This window comes from Hippocampus zosterae, chromosome 6 (genome assembly GCF_025434085.1).
Source record: "Hippocampus zosterae strain Florida chromosome 6, ASM2543408v3, whole genome shotgun sequence".
NCBI classification, from domain to species: domain Eukaryota; kingdom Metazoa; phylum Chordata; class Actinopteri; order Syngnathiformes; family Syngnathidae; genus Hippocampus; species Hippocampus zosterae.
The window spans coordinates 12,706,561-12,732,767 of NC_067456.1; the positions used below are offsets into that span (position 1 = coordinate 12,706,561).

Below are 26,207 nucleotides of genomic sequence, written 5' to 3' on the forward strand. Positions count from 1 at the left end.
TGTAACAGGGATGAAAAGAAAGGCAGACATAGGTGTTAATACAATGTCAACAAATATAGTCTTTGTTTAAATGCCATCTATATTTCTTGCTTTTGGTTGTCCCGAGACTGTTAATAAGGCTGCAATGTTGTGCAGAGGTGTATATTACACCAATTTTAGAGACGAATGATGGGCTGGGGGAGGGGAGCGATAATTAGCCCTTCTCTCAATTTATATATTTTATTATTTACCGGACACCCGAAAAGCCAATCGTTATTTTACACGTTTTGGACTCTCCGACTGTCCGTACCAGCCTAGGAGCGAGTAACCAGGAAGTGGAACTACAATCTAACGGCGGTAAGCACGGATGACTCCGGTATAACGCCCGTTTTGAATATGTTTGCGTTTTATTGCAAAACTGTGGTTGAAGTGAACTCAAGAGAAAATACATATCACCTGGCTTTTTTGGAGCCAAATGTTTAAGAGAAGATATATTCAGTGTGTTTTGTTAATTGTGTGCTACGCTAACGGTTGTCTGTTGGATGCGTTTGCAAGCAAAACAGAAACTACGTCACGTCGATTGAGCTAGGAAAGAGTTACCTATTTTTCGTTAAGTCAGTGTGTCTTTGCAGGTACATGGCTTTGCCGACCCTCTCCACATATGTGCCCTATCGGCAAAGGGCGCTTGGCATACAGCTGGCCTGGAAGAGGGAGCAGCAATGTCGGAGGCGGGAGCAGTTGGCCCTCAATGCTAAGTATTTTAGGGACCAGAGTGTCCGCACCCATTTCCACACCGAGTGGACCTCCCGGCACTCGTTCGAGCAGAGGTAGACAGCACACAACAAATGTCATTACTTGCATTGCATTGTTTGAAATGTGTATGAAGGAGCCTCCAGAATCAGAATCAGAATCAGAATCATCTTTATTGGCCAAGTATGTAGAACACACAAGGAATTTGTCTCCGGTATAACACGCTGCACTAGTATCATCGTAAACAACAAAATCATTGAACCATTTTAGAGTATACCAGTAGTTTTGTAATACCATTTTGTGGTGCAAGAAGAGTGACTATGTCAGTGACTGTTTAAGGAGTTAATGGCTAGAGGGAAGAAGCTGTTTAAGTGTCTACTGGATTTGGTACGCATAGATCTGTAGCGTCTGCCTGAGGGGAGTGGCTGAAAAAGGTGGTGGGCAGGGTGCGGGGGATCCAGGAGGATTTTCCGTGCCCTTGTCTTGATTCTTGCAGTGTGCAAGTCCTCAAGAGCGGGTAGGGCGATGCCAACGATTTTTTCTGCCGTCCTAACTGTCCGTTGAAGTCGGATTTTGTCCTTTTTTGTGGCGGCCCCAAACCAAACCGTGATGGAAGAACACAGGATTGATTCGATGACTGCCGTGTAGAACTGTCGTAGCACCTCCTGTGGCAAGCCATGCTTCCTCAGCAGCCTCAGGAAGTACATTCGCTGCCGGGCCCTTTTCAGGATGGAGATGGTGTTGACTTCCCACTTCATGTCCTGGGAGACTGTGATTCCCAGGAACTTGAAGGTCTCGACGGTTGACACAGGGCAGTTGGATAGTGTGAGGGGCAACTGAGGAGAAGAATGTTTCCTGAAGTCCACGATCATCTCTACAGTCTTGAGCGTGTTCAGCCCGAGGTTGTGTCGGCCGCACCAGAGCTCCAGCTGCTCCACTTGTTGGCGGTACGCAGACTCGTCGCCGTCTTTGATGAGACCGATGACCGTGGTGTCGTCTGCGAACTTTATGAGTTTGACAGCTGGATCTGTTGAGGTGCAATCGTTTGTGTAGAGAGAGAAGAGCAGTGGCGAGAGGACACATCCCTGTGGGGCTCCAGTGCTGGTGGTGCGTATTGATGATGTTGTTGCTCCCAGTCTCACCTGTTGTGTCCGTTCCGTCAGGAAGCTGAGGATCCACTGGCAGATCGCAGGAGACACACCGAGGTGGAGTAGTTTGGGGGTGAGGAGTTCCGGGATGATGGTGTTGAACGCAGAGCTGAAATCCACAAACAGAATCCTTGCGTAGGTCCCTGTGCTGTCGAGGTGCTTGAGGATGTAGTGCAGACCTATGTTGACTGCGTCTTCCACAGACCTGTTTGCCCGGTAGGCAAACTGGAGAGGGTCCAGCAGGGGTCCAGTGACGTTCTTTAGGTGGTTCAGCACAAGGCGTTCAAAGGACTTCATGACCACAGACGTCAGGGCGACAGGCCTATAGTCGTTCAGTTCCGATGTTGCCGATTTCTTGGGAACTGGGATGATGGTAGACTGTTTGAAGCAGGATGGGACCTCACACAGCTCCAGGGATCTGTTGAAGATCTGTGTGAAGACCGGAGCCAGCTGGTCAGCGCAGACTTTCAGGCAGGAGGGGGACACTTTGTCGGGCCCCGGAGCTTTCTTGATCTTTTGCTGCTTGAAGAGCCGTCTCACGTCCTGTTCGTGGATCTGTAGTGGAGAAAAAGAGGGTGGGGGGGTAGGTAGAGTGGTTTCTGGTAGAGGTGGGTGTGTGTGGGAAATGGGGGTGTCCTTTTCAAATCGGCAGAAAAACATGTTTAGTTCATCAGCAAGACCCTTATTGTTCACTGTTTGGGGGGATGGCATTCTATAGTTAGTGATTGCTTTCAGGCCATTCCATACAGATGCAGAGTCGTTAGCAGAGAACTGGTTTTTCAGCCTCTCTGCATAGCTTCTCTTTGCGATGTTAATTTCCTTCGTCAATTGGTTTCGGGCATGTTTGTACAGTGCCCAATCTCCACTTCTAAATGCGGCCTCTTTCTCTTTCCTGAGTTGCCTGAGTTTGGGAGTAAACCATGGCTTGTTATTGTTAAACGAGCGGAAGGACTTCGTTGGTACACACATGTCCTCACAGAAACTGATGTATGATGTTACAGTGTCTGTGTATTCATCCAGTGTGCCCGTTGAAGTTTCAAAGACGCCCCAATCAGTGCAGTCTAAGCATTCTTGTAGAGCTAGCTTTGCTTCATCTGTCCATTTTTTCACAGTCTTAACAACCGGTTTAACACATTTGAGTTTCTGTCTGTATGTAGGTATTAAGTGGATTAAATTGTGGTCAGAAAGACCCAATGCTGCACGGGCGACCGATCGGTATGCATTTTTGATTGTTGTATAGCAGTGGTCTAGAATGTTGCCTTCTCTGGTGAAACAGTCGATGTGCTGCTTATATCTGGGAAGTTCACGGTTAAGATGTGCTCTATTAAAATCGCCCAAAATGATCAGGGGTGACTCTGGGTATTTTAGCTCGAGTTTGTTTACTTGTTCGGCTAGCGTTTGTATCGCCGTGTTAGCGTTAGCTTGTGGCGCAATGTAAACACCGACTAGTAAAAAGGAGGTGAACTCACGTGGCGAGTAGAATGGCTTGCAGTTTAAAGACAGCGACTCCAGGTCCGGGCTGCAGTGTGCGTCGAGCTTCGTGACATCAGTGCACCATTCTTCGTTGATATAGAAGCAAATCCCACCACCTTTCGATTTCCCTGATAGCTCCGTGTCGCGGTCGGCTCGGAGAAGGCGGAAGCCGGGTAGATGTAGCGCGGGATCTGGATGGCGGTCACTGAGCCAGGTTTCAGTGAAGCAGAGCGCAGCAGAACGTGCAAATGTTTTGTTGGTCTTTGTGAGGAGAAGAAGTTCATCCATCTTGTTTGGCAGAGATCGTAGATTAGCAAGATGGATCGATGGGAGCGGGGTTCGAAATCCACGCTGCCGGAGCTTGACGAGCACGCCGGCTCGCTTCCCCCTCCGGCGGCGTTTCCATGCTGCGTACAGCGCAGCCGCTCCGCTCGCGATTAGCTCCGAAAAACCCTGTGGATTTTCGTGTACTGGTGAAAAAAGACCGAGCGTAGACTCCCCAATGAGCAGCAACTTTTCCCTCGTGTAAGTAAGCCGCTCAGGGTCGCCAAAAACAAACGAAAGTGACAAAAACAGGGATAATACTAGGGAGCGTGTGACCGAGGCTGCCATACCTGTCGGCGCCTGATGACGACCACCGCCCACAGACCCCCACCACCAATTTAAAACAGTTTGCTGGTGTCTGAAAACATGTCTGTGGCGTGCTTTTGTCAAAATTAAAAATACTTAGAAACATTTGTAGGGCATGTTTCTTGCCATAGTCGTTTTAAGGGCTGATCTGTCTAAACTTTTGTGTCAGCCTTCATCCCACCCTACGTACTGCTGAGCCAAATGGTGAGTCCGGTTTTCGTTAGATTGACAACGACTGAGTTAAGAACCTGCTGGCTCCTTCATGCAGCAGTCGTCTCTTCCGCTGTGCTCAGTGAATTTTTACGCGGCCATCTGGTTGCTTATAGTAAGTAACTGGAGTGTGGAAAACCAGCCAACAAAATATTGCCAAACCCAAACACTCTCTTCTCCCCTGCCCTAACAACAACTTCACTTCAAGTAAGTTGACCCCATGGGTTCTCCAAGGTTAAACAACACATGAAGCAGAGGATTTTCAAACTATATTGATATGGTTGAGAATCAAGATTTGGCAGAAGCTAACACTGATTGATTAACAAAAGAACTACGGTAGGTTTGTACTCAAGAGTTTTCTAGCTACCCCATCTTCCTCCAACATTCCAAAAACATGTTTCTTTGGGAAAAGTGTTGATATGATTGTCGAGATGATGCATTAATCATCCAGGGTGTTCTTCACCTTTTGGACTATGTCAAAACTGTGTATCTTATCCATGTTTTGCAAGCACGGAAGTCTGGGGCAAATATGTATGTCTGTGCTTTGCCAGCATGGCCGCATATTGTAGACAGAAGCTGGAGGATGACAAAGCAAACAGTCTGGAAAACCGCAGGATGCGACTCAAGCACATGCTTGAGGAGGAGCAAAAGCAACTGGACAAAGAGCTGGATCTTTTGCTACCTCACAGGGGTGTAATGGTGAAAAAAGCAGATGCGCAGCATTTAAGAGACGAGAGAAGAAAAAAGGTAGATGAAGTCAATTGTTAGAAGCATATTTCCTTTCTGCCTGTGTGTTATGCTCATTATTGTTCTTGTATTGTACCCTTAGCTAGCACAGGAACTGCTCAAGGAGCACCGTAAAAGATACAACCCTGAATTGCAACAGGTAGCCAACTCAATTTTTAAACGATTTAAAAGGGGGGTTTAAACGATCTAATTAATTGCCTCGGAGCAAAAGAAATCGGAAAATGATTTTGCCTCAAGCTGTGATAAACAATGCTGTCTTTATTTAGTAAATGATAAACCCGTTTGCCGGTTTTGTTCAAAGATCTATTCTGTCCATGGGCTGAAGTTCTTCTCTGCTTTCAATTTGTTCATAGGCTGAAACGGCCTCACAGCAACATCACATTGTCAACCCATTGCAACTACTAATATCTGAAAAGAAACAGGTAGGATTGCCAGCAAAAGTTGTCGTTACATAATTTTTCTTGTGTCATTGGTGAGCTCAGTTTTCAGTTTCAAATATTCTGACCTCTGTTCTCCGAACATAATTTGTAGTTGAATGTTTAATTTCTTCAAACATGCAGCAAGAAGTGGAGGCGCAGGAGATGTGTCGCTTTCAGAACGAATGTGAGATGACCCGAAGAAAAGACCTTGAGAAGATCAAACGGGCTGAGCAAAATGGTAACCTTGAAGAGCATGAGAAAGCACAGAAACTTCACCAAAAAATGGAAGAACTGAGACTGATGGAAGAAGAGGTACTGCAAAATCAACAAAAGTAGATGTTTAGGGAAAAAAATCGTATGGTTAAAGTTCAAATCGTTTATTTTCCTGTCCAAGGCAACTCATTTAAAGAAGGAAGAAGAAGCTTTTCAGGTCAAGTTATGGGAGGTGGACAAGATGGAGGTCGAGAGGAGAAAATTTGAGGAAAGGCGCAAGAAAGCTGAAATGCGGTAAGGAAAGTGCTTTTCGGTACATTGGCATTCAGGCTGGTGGCAGACTTTGACTATTTCTTCAATTAGGCATTTCCTGGTCCGACAATATAGAGCTCAGCTTAGGAGGCGAGCCCAGCTGGTGCAGGAAGAGCTGGTGAGTCTTTAAGTAGTCGCTTATCGAAGAAATATATGTGGTCAACAATTTGCTCAACTATGCGAACACTGGTGAAAGCTGCAATGGTCAGGAAAAATGAATAAGGAGATGTATCTGATGTGTGACTTCAAAAGTGTCGCTGTGTATATCTTTGTACCCTCCAGGAGTCTGACCATAAAATCCTGGCAGCCTTTCTTAAAGGAGAGCAAGAGAAGGTTAGCAAGGAGGGGGCGCGAAGAGAAAGGGCCTTTGCTGATGCCGCCTGGATGAATCGTGTGATTGAAGAGCAGCTTGAGCTGGAGAGAGAGCGGGCGGCCGAGTTGGACTTCATACACAGGTGAGCAACAGGTTTCACCAGGCTCTCCAAAAGAGACTTTGCTTGTGTTTCGAAATCACTCTCTCCACTACTTCGTGCTCTGTCATGAGTCGACGCCCATTTTTAGTGCTGTTTGAATGCGTAGCGAGTGTGCTATTCCCTACATAGTGCAGTCATTGTATCACACAATGGAACGAAAAGCAGTGAGCGATAATTATCTCTAAAATCAAATACATTCCATGATGCATTCTGCTGATACAGAAAAAAAGATCTTCTGTTCCTGGGGTATTGTTTAATTTTTCAAATGAATGTCATGTTGCCAAATTTTCTTGAAGTTGAGCACCAAAGATGGACATAAAATGCTTTGTTTGCATGACTTTTAAAACGATGTAATGTCATAACATATTTGCTCAATACTTAATTCAGAAATCCACCAGCTGATGTTGAGGCAGCATATATACTGTGTATGTGTGTATAAAAAAAATACGAATAAAAAATCTTCAAAAAAAAACACCTCTCAGTATTCACAATGCATTTTCCACATTTTAACGTGCCTTCCAATTCAGGGACGAAGCGCAGCGCTTATGGGAGAAACGAGAAGCAACATGGGAACGAGAGAGAAAAGCCAGACAACTACTCATGCATGAGGTGCACTTAATTCTTACAAAGCAAATTTGATGTCACAATCTCTGAGGGCCATTGAAAAACATTACACAAGTCACAAAAGGCTAAATGAGCATTCTTGTGTTTGCCTTGTGAAAAAGGTGCTTGTGGGAAGACGGCAGCAGCTGGAGCTGAAAATGCGGAAAAATCGCGAGGCGCAATTAGAGTCCCTGAGGAGGCGAGAAGAACTGATCCAGGAGCTTGAGCTGGAGAAGGAGCTCAGACGCCAAGAGAGGGAAGAAGAGCAGCGCCGTAAAAAAGAGCAGGTGCAAAGACATTGGCGCTCAGGATTTGGATCGCTGCGTTAGAATTATGACTGATCAGGCCATCGAACGAAGATACCTTGTGCACATTTTTTGACAATGTAATGCAGTCGTGGCGTGTGCATCATGCAGGAGGAGGAGGAGCAGCTCCAAGAACAGTGGGAGGAGCAGTGCAGGATAGACGATCTTCAAGAGGAGCTGGATGCTCACTTCATCCATGAGGGGGCGATAAAGCAGGGGATAATCAATAACGCATACCCGTCAAAGGTAAACTCAACATTCGGTGAACATGCTCTGGCTGGAAACTTTCAACTCTTAAATGTAAAGACCAACTAACCCCCCCCCCCCCCCCCCCTCCATTTCAGGTATACAGTAAACCTCGAGTAGTGTGGACATGAGCAACATCAAAACATTATTTATTCTTTTTTAAAATCATGGTCATTGCCTGTGTGCCATCTTTGTCACGTCAAACGTGTTCAAGAGTATATTTTATATTCAACGTGTAGAATGAATTTCAATAAATACATTCTTCCATAAATTCAATGTTGTCTATGAAACAAACTCTTTCGAAGGTGCATTTTAAATAAATTAAGTTTATTTAAAAAATATTTTTTTCAAAATGCAACTCAAACAGCTGCTTCATATACAGTACAGTAATTCCCTGCACTCACTCCATTCAGTAACATTAAATTGTGCTAAACAACCAGGAAACATGACATGGACAGCTCGATCTGATAGTGTTGCACAACACAACACAGATCAGAGCACAACACACGTGAACTTACACATTGTTTTTAGCTCTAGTTGTAACGATGCCAACACTGTAGCGGCACACAGACTGCGTCATAGTGCAGAGAAGAAACCTTTTCTTAATGGTGGACCACATGAACGTCGAAGGCATTCCCAGATTTTGTGAATGCGACAGCCGCACTGCTGACAGGCTACACAGACGGACGGGTACATCGGGGACATCAGCTTTTCCACTCCACAAACCTTTGCACTGCAAAGCTGCACAACTACAGTATGTGTAAATTAGAACTGAAAGGAAGCAACAAAAACATGAGCCCAACAATGCACAATTGGGGGGGGATTGTTCCTTTTGCGCTTAAGTGTTTTTTTTTTTTGGTTGGTTGGTTTTGTTTTTAATTTTACATGCCTGGCTTGCGCACTTTTTAGGGGTGGGGATTCTCCCATCCAGACTTCTGACACACCTCCCATGTGAAAATGTGTGCACAACCACCAAAGAAGCATGATTCGGTGAATTCTGATGGTCGCTCTTAATTTACACATCTTGAAATTTTTGCAAGATGTGAATTCCATAGAGATCCATTTGGAAAATTTCGTCGTGGATCCGGAAGTTATACTGATTGTCACAGGGATGGCACTACATGGGCGTTTCTATAGCCTCGTCACAAATCTATGTCATCCAGTTATACTCCTCCAGCATTTTATTTGATATTCTAAAATATATCGCTTATTTTCTCAGCAGCCCTAATTATCGGCCAATGGGAGAATCCAGGCAGCAGACCTAAAAGGTGTGCAGCAAATCTGACACATGGGGAGAATATGCATACGCATATGCGAATATCCTTAATGAGGGACCATTTAAAGTGTAATGCGTTATTGGATGGATTTCCGAGTACTGTGCTTCATCCTATTGGCTTAAGAGGATTTAAACCTTAAGTTCAATTGTGCCATTACGGGTGCAGTAAAGCTCAGAGAAGGTAAACAGTCCCATCTGTACCAAATTGACCCAAAAAAAAAATAATTTAAATAAATGAAGGCATGCATACATCACAAAGATGAAAACAAAACCAGAATAAACTAAATATAAACCAAAGTGTGCCGCCACCCTGTCAGTTGGTGTTCTCCTTAGTGGTGATGGTGACAAGCTGTTTGGCCGCCTTGGCGATATCATAAGCACATTGGATGACCTGCTGGGTGACTAGCTGCATGTCCGGTCCTGGGCAGCCTTCTGGTGGCACCGCCTTCCTGCATTCGCTCTGAAGCCTACACGCACTGGAAGTCAACAAGCGCAGAGAGCTTCTCACAGTTTCGGAGCGCGGCCTCTGTGGAGAGAAGTGAAAACGGGCACCAAGGCGGCATATGTCATTGTTTTCTTGTCTTTTCATTTATATCGTGATAGTTTTGAACAGTTTTCTTACCTTTGGAAAGAGTGCAGCCATTTCTGTCACAGCCACATGTATTCTTTCTGAGCAGGGTATGAAGCTGTGGGAGATCAAAATGCTCAATTATACGCCAGTTATCAAGTCACAACACTGTGCAGTCAAAAGTCGAAATCCAGACTGTAAATCCATGCTCAACATTTCAGGCAATATGGTGCAGATTTTGGAGTTACATAAAAAACTGTTTCCGACATATTCACTAAAAAACACAAAAACAAAATGGATAACATTTGTCATTAGAGAGTTCCTTTGTCGTAAAGATGTTAAGAGAAACAACGATAAAAACAATATCAAGGTTATAAGTGAACTCGACTGAGCTTTGACTTGGACCTCACAAAATTGGAATATCATGGAAAATGTATTTTAGTTGTTTAATTCAAAAAGTAAAGCGCATACTGTATATTCTAGAGAATCTTGGCGTACAGAGTGAAATATTTCATGGTTTTAGTTTTTAACCATTTCGAGGACTTAAGTTTAGAGCTAGCTAAGACCTCAAATTTACCACGTCAATAAATAAATAATATTACTGACATTTGTCCAAAAATGGATTTCTGCAAAATACTTTTAACCTGTATCAATGTCACCTTTCGAATCAAACTTTTCTCGGATATTCTTATTGAGATGCACCTGCAAAAGCATCTGAACATGTTAAATGGTTTTCCCATGCAAACCTTTTCCACTAAACAGGCAAATAGCTCAGTTTCCAATGATTTTTTTTACCCTTGGAACCAGAGCATCATAGTCCAAATCCCACAGCAGATGGACACAAATTGTAACCAGTTGGTGGCAGGACGCCAGCCTCAGCCTGGCTACTCTCAGGGTGACCTTGAGAGTAGCCATTTCTGAACCAGTTCGCTTCAGAAATTCGGAAAATGCAAAGCATCAGACCCGAATTAAACTCGGTTCAACATGACATTCTAGATTTGTCTTAACCATTTAATGCCTGACCCATCAAGGAATAGCAAGAAAAATCAGATTTTTGGGAACTGAGATGTTCATTAACCCTTACAACAAAATCCACAAAAATATTTTTGCCATAGTTTTAGATATTTGTTATAACACATTTATAAGCATTATGTAGATTACATCAAAAACTGAAAATTTGGGGAAAATCATATTTTAAACCTGCAGTATCAAATTTGATGCAGATGATTTAATGTACTATAAAGAATGAGTTACATAATGAAACTGCATGTATAAAATATGATACGAATGGCATTATATGGTTTCAAATTTGTTGGGTTGTCTTTGTGTGATATTAAAACTGCTTTGATGAATTGAAACCTTTAAGTGTGATAACTATGCAAACAGCACAGCAATCAGAAAGACGAGAAATTCTTTTTCACGGCACTCTTAAGTGTAAGAAGTTATGTTAGGGATATGCATACCAACATATAACGAACAAACTCATGCCGATGAAAACCGAACCGTCAAATCAAACACTTATAGTGGCAGATGGTAAGAAATATTGTTTGTGGGTAATAATTCATTAGTGGGTAAGAGAGGGAAGAAAGAGCGGAGGCGGAGGAAGATCAAACTGTGCCTGGGAGGCAGGGACAGAGGCCAGAGTACCAGGATGAGAGTTCGGGGGATCGCAGGCTGAGTGGATGAAGGGGGACGGGGGGCTTCTCAGCCCAGGGCACCAGAGTGCTGAAACATCCCAAACTGTGCCTGAGGCGGCGCACGCCTTCGCGCTCGCACGGTCTGCTGTCAGGCACGAGGCCCGAGGTCGCCGAGTGCGAGGAGAGGAGTGAAGATGGCAGACAAGTCAACAAAACGGAAGGCGACAGGAGAACGACAGATGCAAGAGGTTTGGATTGATGTCCGGTGGAAACTGAACAAAAACCTCGGCGGATCTTTCTGACCTGTCATGTTTGTTATCCTGAGCTGCTCGCAAGAGCTCCTGAATATTCTTGGTGATCTGCTCGGTTTTGCGGATGACGTCCTCGGTGCTGGGAAGCGTCGCGTCCGACTCCACCTCTGCGTCATCCAGCTCAGGGATGGAGCTGCCCTCCCCAAGCCGGCCACTGTTCCTCAGCCTCCCTCTCCTGCACATACTGCAACGGGAACGCAACTTTCGGGCTTGCACTCAACGTCTTATTAACGGAGGCAAAACATTTTGACAATCTTACCCGGAATCGTCCACCTCAGAGTCGATGAATGCATTGTCATAATCGCTTTCAGGCATGCTGCTCTGCTTCTCTAATTTGGAGGCCTGCAGGGGAAGCGATTGATGGCGCACGTCATTGAGAATATAAACTAGAAACATCTGTGGTGAAAACACACAGTGAGTGATCCTACATACTCACCCCACTAAGGAATTAAAAATAATAAGAATTGCAATGATTGTTTATAAGTGTTGCCAGCAAGAGTGTGCTCAAATCACAACTGTGATTAAAACAAATAAAAGCTAGTGCAGAAGACGTCTGAAACTAGCTCATAAAGCTGGAAAGGAAGAGTGCACAATGTCAAAGCCATTTCCCTGATTACCGTGAGTACAGTTAGATTGTTTAGTCTGCATGAAGTAATCGCAATCGCTGACACCAATGGAAAACCATTATTGGGGAGGGGGGGGGGGTGGTTGGAGGGGCAATGCTGCATCTTTTACCAATTAGGTTTGCACTTTGCCAGAAGAAATAAGACTGAAATCCTTGTCTAGAGACAGCAATGATTACATGAGATGACATACTGTGAAACAAAGGCTTGTTTTTCTAGCGAAGAGAGCTCACGACCAGGATGAGAAAGTCCAGATGGCTTCATAAAATAACCATCGAAAGAAAACGGGAAAATAAGCACAGACGATTAAACCTCAGAGATACTATTTCTCCCTGACTTTGTAGTAGGAATACATGCGCAGCACAAACGCAGACTCTGGATAACGGCCAAATATGAAATTACACCAGATATGTTTAGACGCAAGCCACAAAATCCTGGATCATCACTTCGAAATCGGATCCAGGCAGATCATGCTGGTTTACAGCGCAAAGTGGTTTTGCGTTGTTGGAGACAGCAGCACCATGACTTGGCACTGAAGCTACAAAAAAGAAAAAAATATTCATCGGTATTCACCACTAATCGATTTGTAGAAGGTGGATCGTATTACAAAGTGGTGAGCTTATATTTTTCAGTCTTGATGGATGTGGTCATACACTGTCCAAAAACAAAAAAACAACTGGAGTTATTTTGGGCTAAAACAGTCATTTAACCCTTTCGGGGACAGCGGTTACTACAGTGGACAGCTTATTGTGTTATCAGGTTACAGGGTGCATGAAAGGGTCAAGATGAAACTTGAAAATATAAATGAGTGACATTTCGGGCAACAACGCTAGTTAGCACAACAACTCAAGCAAGTTGTTTGCTTCAAAACAATTTGGCGAGTTGTTTTCACTTCTCTCTTTAAATTGGAGGGCAATTGAAAGGACAGTTTGGTCAACCAACTTATGACTTTGCTGATAATGCAAAAAAGTGTTTTCAATGCAAAAAAGCCCATTTTCACACTTCTTGACGGTGTACAGGTAATCCGTTGACAATGCCACATACCTTATTATTCTTGTCATGTGCAATGGTGTAGAATTATGGTTTTTTTTTTTTAATATTTGGGTAAAAACATGTTTCAGTTGTCAGTGCTTTTAATACGTAAAATTGGGTACAAGGTTACATTGGGTGGGTTTACCCACAGGAATGTTGTGGCAAGTGAGTGTATGCAACATTTTCGGCAAATTCAGCAGATGTTTGTCACATATTGCGACATATTTTCTGTATTCACCACAATTCCAAATAAATGTCTTTTTTTTCTTCCTTGACCATTGTGAGTGACGCTGATGAAGGCATGCGTTTGATGATGAGGTGGCTCATGCAAATTGGCAGGCAGGAAGCAACGATCGATAAAAGAGTGAGGCAGAAGGAAGGTGATGAAAGCACCCAGTGGACTTGCTGCGTCCCGCAAGGTGAGCCCGCCCCCCGCGCGAGGAAGTACTTAACCTTTAGATTATTTTCATCCTTGGACCAGGACAGGGTGGATGGAAATGAGAGGAGGGATGAAGTTGTGGTCATAAAAGGGCCCTTTTCCTTCTAAAGACGTGATCCAAATCACATTTTAGGGAGACAAAAGTTCTTGGTTAAATGGTAAAAACTAAAAAGCTGTCAATTATTTCTAATTCAAGCAATCAAAAGGATTTGACTTGGTTTGAGGTGTAATTTAAAGAATCTTATTTAAGTAAAGGGAAGAAAACCCTTAATGAAAAAAAAACCCTCAAGCGGTTTTAATAAAAAATAAACATACAGAGCTTTTCCTTGTTACGGAGCACATATTACTTTAAAAGTTTTGAAATCACCTCTGGAAGAGAAAGTATCTTCATTTGAATCAAACGGGAAAAAAGGCTGATGAGTTTGTCATGCAGTACAAAAACACAGTCTTTGTATGGTTGTTTTAATGCTTCATCAACATAAAAGACAGTACAAAAGTGAAAATTAAATCACGATAACACCATCTGCAAGCAAGTACAAAATAATGGAATGTCTAAACAAAAAATAGACAACAGGCACCCCAGCAAACAACACGTGTACTTTGTATGTTGGTAACGGCCTTGTTGCCTTATCAGTACCGAACAAGATGAGGTGTGAGAGGATGCAATTGTGATTTTAGAGAAGCCCACAATGAAAAGAAAAGGAAATGGGAATGGAAGACACGGAGAGGTGAAATGGGCCCAGTAGAGAGGAAAAAGCGAAGGGATGCAGGGAACAGGTTTTACTTACATGAGGTGGGAAGGGATGCAGGGTGGGAATAGCCTCTTCTGGGTAAGGACTTTCCCCTTTAGGGAGATAAGGCTTCAGGCCCGAGCCGGTCTCGTACATACTCATGGGCCGACTTGCCCGAGCTGATTGCCGGCGTTTCAGGGCTGAAGGAGCGGAGGGGTCGGGATAGTCTGACGTGCTGGGGATCTGATAGATATTGGCTGTGACCTGCCGTCTAAGAGAGGTGTTCTCACTTTGCAGAGATTGCAGCTGGAAGAGACGGTCAGCAACACACTAAGACGTGCTTCTCAGAAAAGCAAGCCGTCATCCACTTCACGTCACGGGAGGATCGTTTTTCTTTTAAAGCTTTACGAGGAGAGAAGCCAGTGATAAGCAAGCAAAGGACTGACTGCGCAGGCGCCAGTGGAATCAGAGGTGCCGTCAAAGATCATGCGTTAACAGCAATGGAGTTTAAGGAATGGACTAAAGAAAGAGGTTTTCTTGGCACTGATGTTCACGATTATATCATAGTGCAGCACTACGTTCGTACCAGACTGGATATGGATTCATGTTGAAGATTGGAAGAAAAATCTATTGATCACATGATATAAGGACCACAACACTATCATGTTTGCCGGATCGAAATATTCCTTTTAGTATTCCTATAATACTGTGCTGTGAGAAGACTACACGGAATATTTACTGGACAAATGAGAATGACCTACAGTATATCACATTGATGGAAATAAACTACAATTTCTGTCCAAACAGTAAAAAGTAATCTTTTTTTGTAGACCAAGTAAAACCTAGGTCCCAAATGGATCATGTTTGCTTAAATTACATTTTTTTAAATGATACGTCTATATTTTCTATGAAACATTTGGAAAACAAATTCCATCTGTGCGAAATGTTCAAAAACATAACTAAGAGCACATAACAACGTGATGAAGCAAGGCACACACACACATACAAATCACATTAGTCATTATCGCCTATGTAGAGAATTCAAACAAACATGCATTTTCAAACATTCTTGTTAGTAAGTTGACAACATTCGTAAAGAATAAAGACTTGTCAATTGTGAAATGAACTGGAGTGATTTCCTCCTCTTCGGATGACTACAAGTGAGCATGCTGGCCGGCAAGAGAGGGAGGGTGGCGCAGAAGGGTGTCACAGCAGCCTTCCTGTTCACGTAGTCACGCAGGGCTTAATTACATGGCACAGGTTGGTCCGCTGTGGCCCCCCCCCTCACACACGCACATATCCTCACCCTGACTCAGTCCTGGCCCTCGGTGAGGTTAGTGATCTTATTGTTGGAGCCCGGCGGATACCTTTTTCTGCATCAGTCGCAGCTCATCGCTCAGGTTGCTGTTGGCTTTCAGGAGATGCTGAATTTTGGCCTCGGAGGCCGAGAGAGCGTTTTTCACTTCAAGGTACTCCTGCATGGTGATCGGGCCATCAGAGAGGTCAGAGTCGAGGCTCTGTGGGGATCGGAATAAGCATCCATTGTTGGGATGGTGCACACGAATATCTCATTAAAGGCGTTCATGGTTTCACTGTGAGAAAGTAGAAGCGCTTCACCTTGGTCCTATCTCCTTTACTTGAAGGAAGCTCTTGGTCTGTATCCTCATCGGACGCTACACTATCGTAGTCGGGCTGATCATTATCCTGGCTGTCACTGTACGGCCTGCCAGACATGTTCTTCAAGATGAGTTCCACATTATCTGTAATTTAAAAGACACAAATTGCAATTAGGTCTTCTGTGCTCAAGGTTTTGTGTACAAAAAAAAAAAGCTCTGCTCATCCCAGTAGAGGTTGGAACAGTAAGCCCAGATCTGACTTTGCATGTAGGCCAGCTTGTAAATAACGTGACACCGTAGCAGAATGACGTAGTGTTACCCGGCAATCTACTGTCGTCAACAGAAGAGGAATGTGACACGGTAAACAACAATGTGGCACCGGTACATCCAACGTTTTGTGTACTTTCTTTTTGGCATATGGATTTTAATTACAAGAAGACGACGAGACTTGTTTGGAGAACATTGTTGTTTTCCTGATCCTTACATGGAAGTGATGATTCTGTCAATAAATAAAATAGATATCGAATTCAGCTTGGCGGCTGGTGCTATAGTACAGATGGTTGTTTTGGTACCCATTCACAATTTCTAACCAGCCAAAATAAAGAAGTAGGAGGTGAACTATGGAGTATGGTCAAAATAGGGATTTAACTACTCACCTTTGGAGTTGGCTGCTGAATTCCCTTGCTGTCGCCTCCTTGCATCACTCAGGATGTCAATCACAAGAGTTGCAAATTCGTGTGCGTTGAATCGAGCAAGTTTCTGGCGTCCCTGAAAGAAAAAAAAAACACCAACAACAAAAAACAACTCAGCATTATGTGGTCAGTCTGGGAAGTAAGAAAGAATGCTAACGATGCTAACTTGCCTGGTTCCTTGTGGATGAATACTCTGGATTGACAGGAAGGAAAGGCACCACAGTTGTCTCCGTCACGAGGGCGCTGTGATTCTGTGTTGCTAGCCACACTTCAAGAGAGTGTGACAAACCAAATCAATTCAGTGTGGGTTTTATTATTATCGGTGTGAATAGAAACAGTTCAGAAAAAAAAGTCAGCGCAGACCCCCCCCACCCCTCTCCATGATAAAATTAAGTATGACGCATTAAGGAAGTGAAGATTTTACACATATTGGGCGTATTTCCCTCCGCATGAGTGTCCTCGCTCATGACTGTGACCACCACAACACCAACAGCAATCTTGAAAACAATCTACACATTTGTCAGGCTTGCTGCCGCCCGCCACCATCCCCCCTGCCCCAAATAAATACATCTCTGTTTTGCCATCACTTCAGAGTGATTTTCTCCTATTATTGTAAGAGTATGTAGTCAGTGAAAAATATCAAGTTGTTTTTGAGTAAAGCAAGTAACTCTTCGTTTTACTGTATGTTACTTTTTTATCCAACAGGCTCTGCAGAAACCGTTACCTGCATCGGTCTCTCGTCTGTCAACCTCATCATACACATCCATGGCCAGCTCTTCAAATAAATGATTACTTAGCTGCAAAAGAGTAACAACATTGGATGTGGAAAGGGACTAAGTGAAAAATATTGTCAAGTGCGCCATCACTTACTGACTGTAGCTTCTTCTTTGCTGCCTTGGCCAGTTCCGATAGATCTAAACTGCTAAAGTGAAATAATATTCATCAAAATGCTGCCGAAACCTAAGGGCGAGCATTCATCTGCATGCCATTTGATCATACTTACATGTTCCTAATCCATCAACAGAACGCATAAGAAAAAAACGAACAGCATCATTTAAATGAAGACATATTTGCGCTAGTTCTAGGACAAGAATAAAGGCTAAGTGAGTTTCGTGTGACATATTTGGAGGTGCTTCGCTTCCTTAGACGCAGACAGTCGATGTTTCAGCAAGTCTCAACAAGCCACTTCAAAGACGAGACAAATCCTAGCTGGTGAAAAAGCCTCGCTTTGCAGTTTCAAGTCAAGTTAAAACCACTCAGGAAGAAAAGATGACATTTACTAGCTTACCTGTCAGCCATTTGAGGAACGATGAAGTGCTGCCCGGTTTTATGATCTTAAAGGAACAAGAATAATGTTGCGCACTTCTCAAACTCAAAAGTAGGAAAGTCACATACAGTACATGCTCGACAAATCAGCAACGAAAACTGCAAGTGTCAGACGTAAGAAAACATCCGTTTCCTGAAAGTATCTTTTGGTGTTTAATTCCTGCATGACTCTTAGTTCTGACATCAGTTTAATTTAAATCAAAATTATTATTCGCTAGCACCGTCCAAAAATCACTCACTGGCGTTCAAGGCTTGCTGACAATAATGTCTACATTTTAAAATCAATGCCAAACTTATACATTAGCTCTCTCGTGCCTCTAAAGTTCAAAAACATAAAACTTGTGCATTCAAATTAGCATCTGGGAAGGTTCCACAGCGGATGGAGAGCCACATTTGTAACATCGCCCAAAAAAAAAAAAGAACAATATTTTCTATTTTTTACTCTATATGCATCATTTTCACATCACTTTAATTTGAATGTTAGCGAGTCACAGAAATTGTAGCACACCTGGTTTTCTCCCACACAGGTAGAAGGCCAACCGATCCGTTAGCTCATACTGAATCTCCACCAGTCTATCTGCCAGGTCGTGGTGGCCCGCCTCCCTAAGATGACACGCATTCAAACCCTAGTGGAACCAACATGACTTGCTTGCGCGTAATAATGGCGTGACTAACCTCGCAAAATCAATGGGAGTTTTGCCGTTGCTATCAGGGGCTCCAGGATCTGCCCCATAAACAGTTAACAGTTCAGCCTGAGAGACTTGTCCTGCCTTTGCTGCCACATGCAAGGGAGTGTTTCCCTTTTCCTTGAAGACAGAGAATGTGTTCGACTCAGCAAAACTCAGCATGAATAGGAATTTAAATGAGTTAATATTTGGATAACATACAGTGACTGTTGATTAAAAATGGGGGCATTTTACGTTATTTTTGTTTCGCTGACCAAGTTGCGGATGACAAGGGAATGACGACAGCCTCAAACTAAGGCGCGTTGGGAAGCTATTGGAGGTTACATCTAAATTGGAGGGAACCTTACTGGGTGAAAAAAGTTTGCTTGAGCTCCCAGAGAGAGCAACCGCAAACAGGTCTCAAGATTTCCGGTGCGAACGCTTGAGTGAAGTTGCTAGAATAAAGAAGAAAATAAATGAGACTTCCAATGACCTGATGTCATATTTTTCTTGTGAGCAGCAGCAGTATCTCTCCTCACCTTACTCAGATCCTTGGCTGTTGAGCTGTCATCCTCCCGACAAGGCATTCGGTGGACAAATGCCAACATTTGATATTTGGCTTTGATGAATTCTGACTTGTTGGGGCTATGAGGAACACATGAAATGAAACAGCTCACAGAGAGACGAGTAAGGAGCCATGAACGTCATGCAGGGAACACGTTAATAAGTTTCAAATCAGAACAACTCACTGTAATTTGTCCTGGGGGTTGGCCTTGCGTTTTCCACTCATCACAGATGCCGGGTCCAGAAGGGAGTGCTCCCAAATTGAATTAGCGCCATTGCTGTACAACATCTGAACCATCTTGATGAAATGAAAAACAAACACGGAAAATTTTGCTCCGGTGATTCAGAAGAATGTTGTAACACTTTCTAATTCCGGCCAAAAGCAATGAACTTGTATGCATACTACCAGTCAAATGTTTGGACCCTTTCTCATGCTATTGAATTAGAACCTGCAAACTTTTGACCGGTTGCGTAAAAATGTGCAATCATTGATTTATGCAAGTTCACACAAAACAACAAAACAAATGAGTAATCCCAAGTTGTGCTGTTATACTACATGTTATACTACATATACTACAAATGGCTCAACACAAGAGGAAATAAAATAACTGGAAGCGTAAAAAGATTTACTTGTAGCTGTGTAGGAGGCCATGGCGTGTGCGTCAGGTGACGGACTTGTGAGCTGTGTCTGCCCAGACTTCGATGAACACTGCAGCACTCATCACAAATCAACACCCCTCTGTTCACCGAGGCCCAGCGGGGTTCTGTGAGGAAGGGAACAGACTACTTACTGGCTGTTAACTGTTACTATGTGAGATATAAAATAAAGACATCCGCTCCAAACAAGTACCAAATGGTGTTGTTTTTTTTATTAGAATTGTAATGCAGATCACTAACGAAAACAAGCACAATGACATATTTAAACCCCCCTCATCCTATTTGCTCAGACTCTTCCCCGAAATGTCCAACAGATTTCTTCAGTTTTTCATTGGTAAGGTCTCCACAGGTTGGACTCTTCTTTCAACCACCACATTTGACCCCTCTGTTCCTATTCCATATTCAGCTGTGTTAAATTTTTTTGAAGCTTTGTCCTTGACATTTTTAGAGGATGTGGTTCGCCAGACTAAGTCATATGGATCCCTTTGTGATTCGGTTTCTCTGCATTTCTTTAAGGGGATTCTCCCGAGTATTGGTGCATTTGTCTTGGCCATTATCAACAGCAGTCTGTTTTCTGGTATAGTTCCCCATATTTGTGGGGCAACCCTTGCTCAAGAAACCTGGCCTTGATCAAGATGTTCTGTCAAATTTTAGGCACATTTTCAAGCTGGCTTTCATTTCAAATATTCTGGAAAAAGCGGTGCACATGCAATTACATTTTTTCTTGGATGAACATAACGTCTTGGAGGTCTTCCAGTCAGGTTTCATGACGATGCATAGCACAGAGTCAGCCCTGTTACGAGTTTTTAATGGCAACCAAATGACACTGGTGACTATGTGTGTCTGGTTTTATGACATTCTTGCTTGGCTCTCGACGAAGGCGGACGCTTTTGCTTTCTGCTCCTGTCCACCACACCCACCCCCACCCTTCCCTGCTCGCCACTCAGTCCATGTGCTGTCTTTGTCTGACTTTTCCTAGCCTCCTGTTGTATTTACATCCTAAAAACAAGCTCGTCCCCCACCATCACCCCCTCCCGCATACATTCCCTTGTTTTACTGTCTTCCTTGTTTATGTCTTGTGACTTGTTGTAACTGTCATATGCTTGTGCAGGAGTTTTTTGCCTCACTCAAATTATCCTCAAAATGAGGGTAGTTCGTGCGTGGGGTTTTTTTCTCCCCCTCTCGCTCCCTTGTGGTTTCTTTCTCACTTTCGGGTTGAGTGAACGCTGGCGCGTTTTGGCTGCCGCTGCTCAACCCGTATTGTTTTGTGTTTTTTGTTGTTGTAAAGTGTCCTTGGGTGTCTTGAAAGGAGCTTATAAATAAAATGTATTATTATTATTATTATTATTATTTAACTGCAGCATTTAATACAGTGGATGACAGTATTCTGTTGGCTTGTTTGTAGGACCTAGTGGACATTGGCGGTAGCGTCCCTGAGTGGTTTAGATCCTATTTAGCTGACAAAACCTTTTGTCACCTTTTGTTAAGGTGAGAAGCTCAGTCATCCGGGAGGGGCTCAGAGTCGAGCCGCTTCTCCTCCACATCGAGAGGAGCCAGATGAGGTGGCTTGGGCATCTGATTCGGATGCCTCCTGAGCGCCTCCCCGGTGAGGTGTTCCGGTCATGTCCCACCGGGAAGAGACCCCGAGGAAGACCCAGGACACGCTGGAGAGACTATGTCACCCAGCTTGCCTGGGAACGACTCGGGATCCCCCGGGGAGAGCTGGAAGAAGTAGCTAGGGAGAGGGAAGTTTGGGCATCCCTGCTAAAGCTGTTGCCCCCGCGACCCGGCCCCGGATAAGCGGTAGATGATGGATGGATGGATGGATGAACCTTTTGTCTTAGCCTTGGTTGCTCTGAGTCACAAACTGCCCCACTGCTGTGTGGTGTTCCACAGGGCTCAATTCTGGGGCTTTGGCTGTTCTCACTTTGGGTTCCATCTTAAGGAAACATGGTACAGTATTCCCTTCCACTGCTAGGCAGATTACTGTCAGATCTATGTTTCGCTGAACAAAAAATACACTATTAGAAGTACCGAGAACTAAGCGATGGCTCATTGCTTGTCCCTCTCTTTGGAATGACGTACCACTGAACGTTCTGCAAGCCCCCTCATTGCCCATCTTCAAAATTCACCTTAAAACTCATTTTCATTCCTTGGTTTTGACTCAGCATGAGAGTTATCTGCGGTCATTTAGTGAAAACACATTCAATTTTTTACTATTCTTATATGTGGTGGGCATATATAAATTAACAAAAAATGTTAGTTATGTCAAATTAATTGACATTGGATAATTTCCCACAGCACGCCTGACGATCTCTCACGGAACACTAATGTGCCACGGCACAATGGTTGGGGGTCACTATACTCTAGTTCAGTGGTCCTCAACTAGAAATGCTGTCGGTCCACTTTTTTTTTTTTAAAGACCTAGGTCCGGTCCCATGCACAACGGTCATGGGGACCAGGGCAATATGCCCATTCAGTATGGTCAAGCTAAGCTTATACAAATCAACACTCCTCACAACCAACCAATAATGGGGTGCATGAAAATAATTATTCACTTTGCCAGTCTGCAAATAATGAGAAGTATTGTGTTGAGGCAGAGGAACTCTTTTATTTTGTTAAGTTGTGCCTGCTTAATAATAGAAATAGCCCTTTTAGGTAAATAAGACATTTTTACTTTAACTTTGTTAAACAGTGGTTGTCTTTTTTCCCTTAATTTAACAAAAGCAAAACTAAATACTCAATTTACCAAAATAAATAATAAACATGAAAACAAAAATATTATTTTCATTTGTACAATTCCCCTTTTCACATCCCCTCCGAAATCACTGAAAAATATATCAGAAGAGGAGTTAAGAACCATTTTAAATACGGACACAAGGGAGTACAGGAATGTGCAGTGCTGTTCTTCCACTAACGGTGAATGCAATGTCTGAGGCATGCAAATATTATTTGAGGACGCCATTGTGATGTTCATTTACCATGTTGCGGTGTTCTGCTGTTAAACAGCTGCAAAGATCCCCAGGTAGACGGGAGCAAAACTGCACACGATCGAAACCTCCCGCGATTCGTCCTGTCTAATTGTCTGTGTGCGGCTCTCCCGTGCTGAAGCTGCGAGCACACTGTGGCGTTGCGCATGCATCTGTTTCCTGACACAATATATCCATTTTGAATGCATGACCCTAATGTATTGGCACACCTTAAGTTCAGAGGAGCCAATCAGCGCATCGTTATCACCGACATGCCCTGCTCAGCCTGCTCGTCTCCAGTTCGTCAAACATTATACGCACAGTTGCACTGCTGCGTCCTCTGCAATACATCTGTTCGTGCACGCAAATAATACAACGGATAATTTTAACAAGCGATCGCGGTGATGCACAGATTATAGTCCAAAAATAGAAAATGTACAGTATAACGTAAAAATCACTTTATAATTTATTATTTTATACAATTTGCCGAGGGTCCGGGCAGAGGAGGTCGGCGGGCCGAACAGAGGAGGTCGGCGGTCCGGTCGTGGATCGCGGTCCGCCAGTTGAGGAAGCGGCTCTATTAGAATGTTACCTTCCTATCATAAGGAACAGAGAGTGGAGGGCTTGTCATGCAGATACAGATTTCGACATCATATACATAACCTGTATGTATGTATCATAACTGTACTGCAGAGCGCCGATGCGTATTTGGAACAGAGAGTCGCCGCTTGGAATCCAAATGGATTTCCATGAGACAGGAGAAGTGAACCAATCTCTTTTTTCGTCAATGGATGCTACAGCTTCGTGTTTGCTTTCAAAACTTAGCTTGTAGCAGACGTGTGCACATTTTGAGCGTGACGTCTCTGCTCCACTGGTGAGAGGACACTTTGACTCTCTCCTCTTTCATCTCAAACTGCTTCAAACAACAAAGCGTGTGACGGAAAAGTGGTTAGGACTGCACGACTGTCCGTGTTTTAGGTTATGTGTTGTGTTTATTTATTTGACTTTATGTTAACTGTTTTGTTAAGCGCTTTGTTCCAGCTGCCGCTGTTGTGAAAGCGCTATATAAATCAGCATGTATTGTATTGTATTGTACTGTAAGTGATCAATTATGTGATATTGATTGTTGACTGACATTGACAGTGGGGGTTAGATTTAAGAGTCACTATCCAAAAAAACAACCATCATGACCTGCATAATTATAAGTGGGTGTAATTCACAATTAATACTGTGAATTCGGCCGGCCCTCCACTACAGGCAACAAAACGTAAGCCACATGAGTGGCTGATGCTGCACCAGGACAACTGCTGAAATATAGTGGAAACATCTGTAGGGGTTACTCGTCACATTCATGCCGTCTGGTTGTAGTTTAAAGAGTCCCATCCAAACTACTGTTCAAGACCGCTCCGCTGGTGGGCCTCCTTCACGCTTTCCTCAAACAAGTGCTGCTAAATTTAATACCAGATCTTGAAAATCTAAAAATATTCACAGCCAACAACTGGTCACAGTTGCAAGGGAGGGGCAAGTAAAACCAGCTGCTGTAGAGACCTTAAAGCATAAGAATATCAGGATGAGTGGAAAAGGGGGGTCTAAAGCTTGAGGAATCAAATACATTTTCAATTTTAATAATTTGTGCTTCTGTGTGTTTTAATGTATAGTTCTTTTCGGGTAACCCCTTCAGAAAAAGATTTCCGAACTGAAAACACTCAGTCAATTCATTCAGCATCCTGTCTGGCTTCCTGTGCTTGCTGAAAAACATCACGTCACTACTACAGAAAAGGGGTTTTCACACAGAATGAAATTGTTAATAGTCTGGACTCCAAATTCTGTAGATCTTTGATTGTAAATACTTTGCTGCATTTATTTTCATAACGAATTAAGGAAAACATTAATACCTGACGGTTTCCCCTATTTAATTGAGTCATACCATTGATCTTTAGTAAAACTTCGTACGTTCGCATGGGATCTACAGTCTAGGAAGCAAGAAACAAAATAAAACAAAAAGGGGGATGATTATTACATGAATTCACAAATATGAGTCAATGTTCTATGGTAATATTATTTTCAAAAACTGGTTCGTCTTGATGTCAACATAGCCACAGACGGAAATTGAACAAGAACTGACCGCTTGAGGTCAAATAGCATCCTCCCCTGGGAACTCGGATATATGTCAACAACACTAAACTTGTCACACGCTGCATTTAACAGTAAAGTAGACAGTAGCGTGGCTGGGCCGAGCACTAATAATCCGATTAGAATGAGAAGCACGGGGTGTGATACTAGTGGACCGAGTGTCAGGAAACCACACGTCGCTCAGCGTTTCGAGAACAGATACGAGCTTATGCTGACCGTTCGATTATAAGGTTCACTTACCTGGGACGCAACAGTCTGCACACAACTCCGTGTTCCTCATGCGTTTGGACATCCTAAACAGCGGAAATGCTGGCAGAAATTAGCTCAGTATCTTGGAAGTACGCACGCTGATCATTGATGACTCCCTGGAGATGCCTTCCGTGTTAGCTAAAAGCTACCCAATTAAAGGATACCCCAAACACCGAGACGCTTCGTCCGATTGAGGCTGTTTGGAAAACCATTATAAAGCCATTCTCCTTCAGCACTGAATGCCGAGTCACTTAAAGTTAGCTGACTTAGCACCTGGTCCGTCGACAACAGTACGCCCGCTTAATGGGACGCGTTGCGGTCTGTGGTAGACAGACAGCAGCAACACCACAGCGAGCTTCAGTCCGCCTACGGACAATTATGAACCCTCCCTCGTGTCTGTCAGGATACCCTTTAAATCATGTAAATATGCTGTTTTCAGTATAGTTCATATTTTTTTGTCCAATATCATGCTTGTTCTACTTTGCATTTAAAAAAGAGGGGCTTTATTCAGTTTTGTTGAGTTTGTTGTGACGCACATAGCCTGGCATACACAGTTGAGGGAAAAAATAGTTTCACAGCTCGCTCCTTTGTGGGTTTCAATCGAGATTTTAGTGGCGATGCTAGTAAGATCAGACGCAAGATGGTACTGCTAGCACCACGTCCCTTTCCTGGTTGAATGAGGTCAACATTCGTGTGCCTGTGCCAGTGTTTCGTTTACATTTTGTTTGTAAAATGACAAACATCCTAAATGAATGACTTTACGTGGTAAGAGACAGGCTGATTACAGGTAAAGGTTATAAATGGCGTGATAGTTGTATGGCACGATTAACAATGAAATAATCAATTTTGATTATCCCACTAAATGCAGCGGGCGATCCTATTTTAGGCATCATTCGCCTGCGCTGTTTTTTTTATTTTAGTTTTCTTTTTTATATGACACAATCACATTTAAAATGAACATACGATTTATAGGGACATATTTTCCAGATGTATAACTATGTACAGCTATAACAAGTGACGTTTTGTCATTATGTCCCTTTATAAAATATTCTCACACCCCCATATTAATACGTTCAATGGACGTGTCCTGCTGGAACTGACCATTTGAGTTTTAGTGGACAAAACATTTAACGTTGTTGCACCTTTACTGCAATGCTAATGCAACGATAAGAAATGAGCACATATTTCTAATCTTAAATATATTTGTCCGT

At 43.3% G+C, this 26,207-nt stretch overlaps 2 protein-coding genes across 9 annotated transcripts; one reads left to right on the top strand and one right to left on the bottom strand.

The window, feature by feature from the left end:
* On the top strand, positions 1-9,009 carry tchp (trichoplein, keratin filament binding). Of its 2 annotated transcripts, none has more exons than XM_052067781.1 (13): positions 1-355; positions 612-806; positions 4,742-4,937; positions 5,020-5,076; positions 5,291-5,359; positions 5,498-5,668; positions 5,751-5,863; positions 5,933-5,999; positions 6,164-6,336; positions 6,882-6,963; positions 7,080-7,244; positions 7,374-7,508; positions 7,607-9,009. In XM_052067781.1, the coding sequence occupies exons 2-13, from the start codon at positions 616-618 to the stop codon at positions 7,637-7,639; spliced, it is 1,452 nt and encodes a 483-aa protein (XP_051923741.1). In that variant the 5' UTR covers positions 1-355; positions 612-615; the 3' UTR covers positions 7,640-9,009. The 2 variants fall into 2 exon arrangements, with proteins under 2 accessions (XP_051923741.1, XP_051923742.1); XM_052067782.1 differs by having other exon boundaries at positions 1-336.
* Positions 8,371-25,357, bottom strand: git2a (G protein-coupled receptor kinase interacting ArfGAP 2a). 7 transcript variants are annotated; one of them, XM_052067773.1, is made up of 21 exons: positions 24,988-25,357; positions 19,619-19,752; positions 19,174-19,286; positions 18,964-19,069; positions 18,793-18,879; positions 18,435-18,565; positions 18,268-18,362; positions 17,722-17,767; positions 17,304-17,355; positions 17,158-17,230; positions 16,604-16,701; positions 16,398-16,509; positions 15,743-15,885; positions 15,493-15,642; positions 14,183-14,431; positions 13,409-13,498; positions 11,560-11,642; positions 11,293-11,484; positions 11,000-11,131; positions 9,407-9,470; positions 8,371-9,310 (listed from the first exon to the last, which is right to left on the bottom strand). In XM_052067773.1, the coding sequence occupies exons 1-21, from the start codon at positions 25,037-25,039 to the stop codon at positions 9,098-9,100; spliced, it is 2,415 nt and encodes an 804-aa protein (XP_051923733.1). In that variant the 5' UTR covers positions 25,040-25,357; the 3' UTR covers positions 8,371-9,097. The 7 variants fall into 7 exon arrangements, with proteins under 7 accessions (XP_051923733.1, XP_051923727.1, XP_051923726.1 ...); XM_052067767.1 differs by lacking the exon at positions 11,000-11,131 and having other exon boundaries at positions 17,304-17,352; XM_052067766.1 differs by lacking the exon at positions 11,000-11,131.
* Positions 25,358-26,207: the final 850 nt, after the last annotated feature.

Bases quoted from the DNA above. Each gene is read 5' to 3' on its own strand.
- tchp (XM_052067781.1), top strand. From the start codon at position 616: ATGGCTTTGCCGACCCTCTCCACATATGTGCCCTATCGGCAAAGGGCG. The intron at 807-4,741 runs GTAGACAGCACA...GTGCTTTGCCAG, and splicing joins CGGCACTCGTTCGAGCAGAG to CATGGCCGCATATTGTAGAC. The intron at 5,077-5,290 runs GTAGCCAACTCA...ATTTGTTCATAG, and splicing joins ACAACCCTGAATTGCAACAG to GCTGAAACGGCCTCACAGCA.
- git2a (XM_052067773.1), bottom strand. From the start codon at position 25,039: ATGTCCAAACGCATGAGGAACACGGAGTTGTGTGCAGACTGTTGCGTC. The intron at 19,287-19,618 runs GTAAATCTTTTT...CATTTCATCAAG, and splicing joins GGCCTCCTACACAGCTACAA to ATGGTTCAGATGTTGTACAG. The intron at 15,886-16,397 runs GTGAGTAGTTAA...TTTAAATTACAG, and splicing joins TTCAGCAGCCAACTCCAAAG to ATAATGTGGAACTCATCTTG.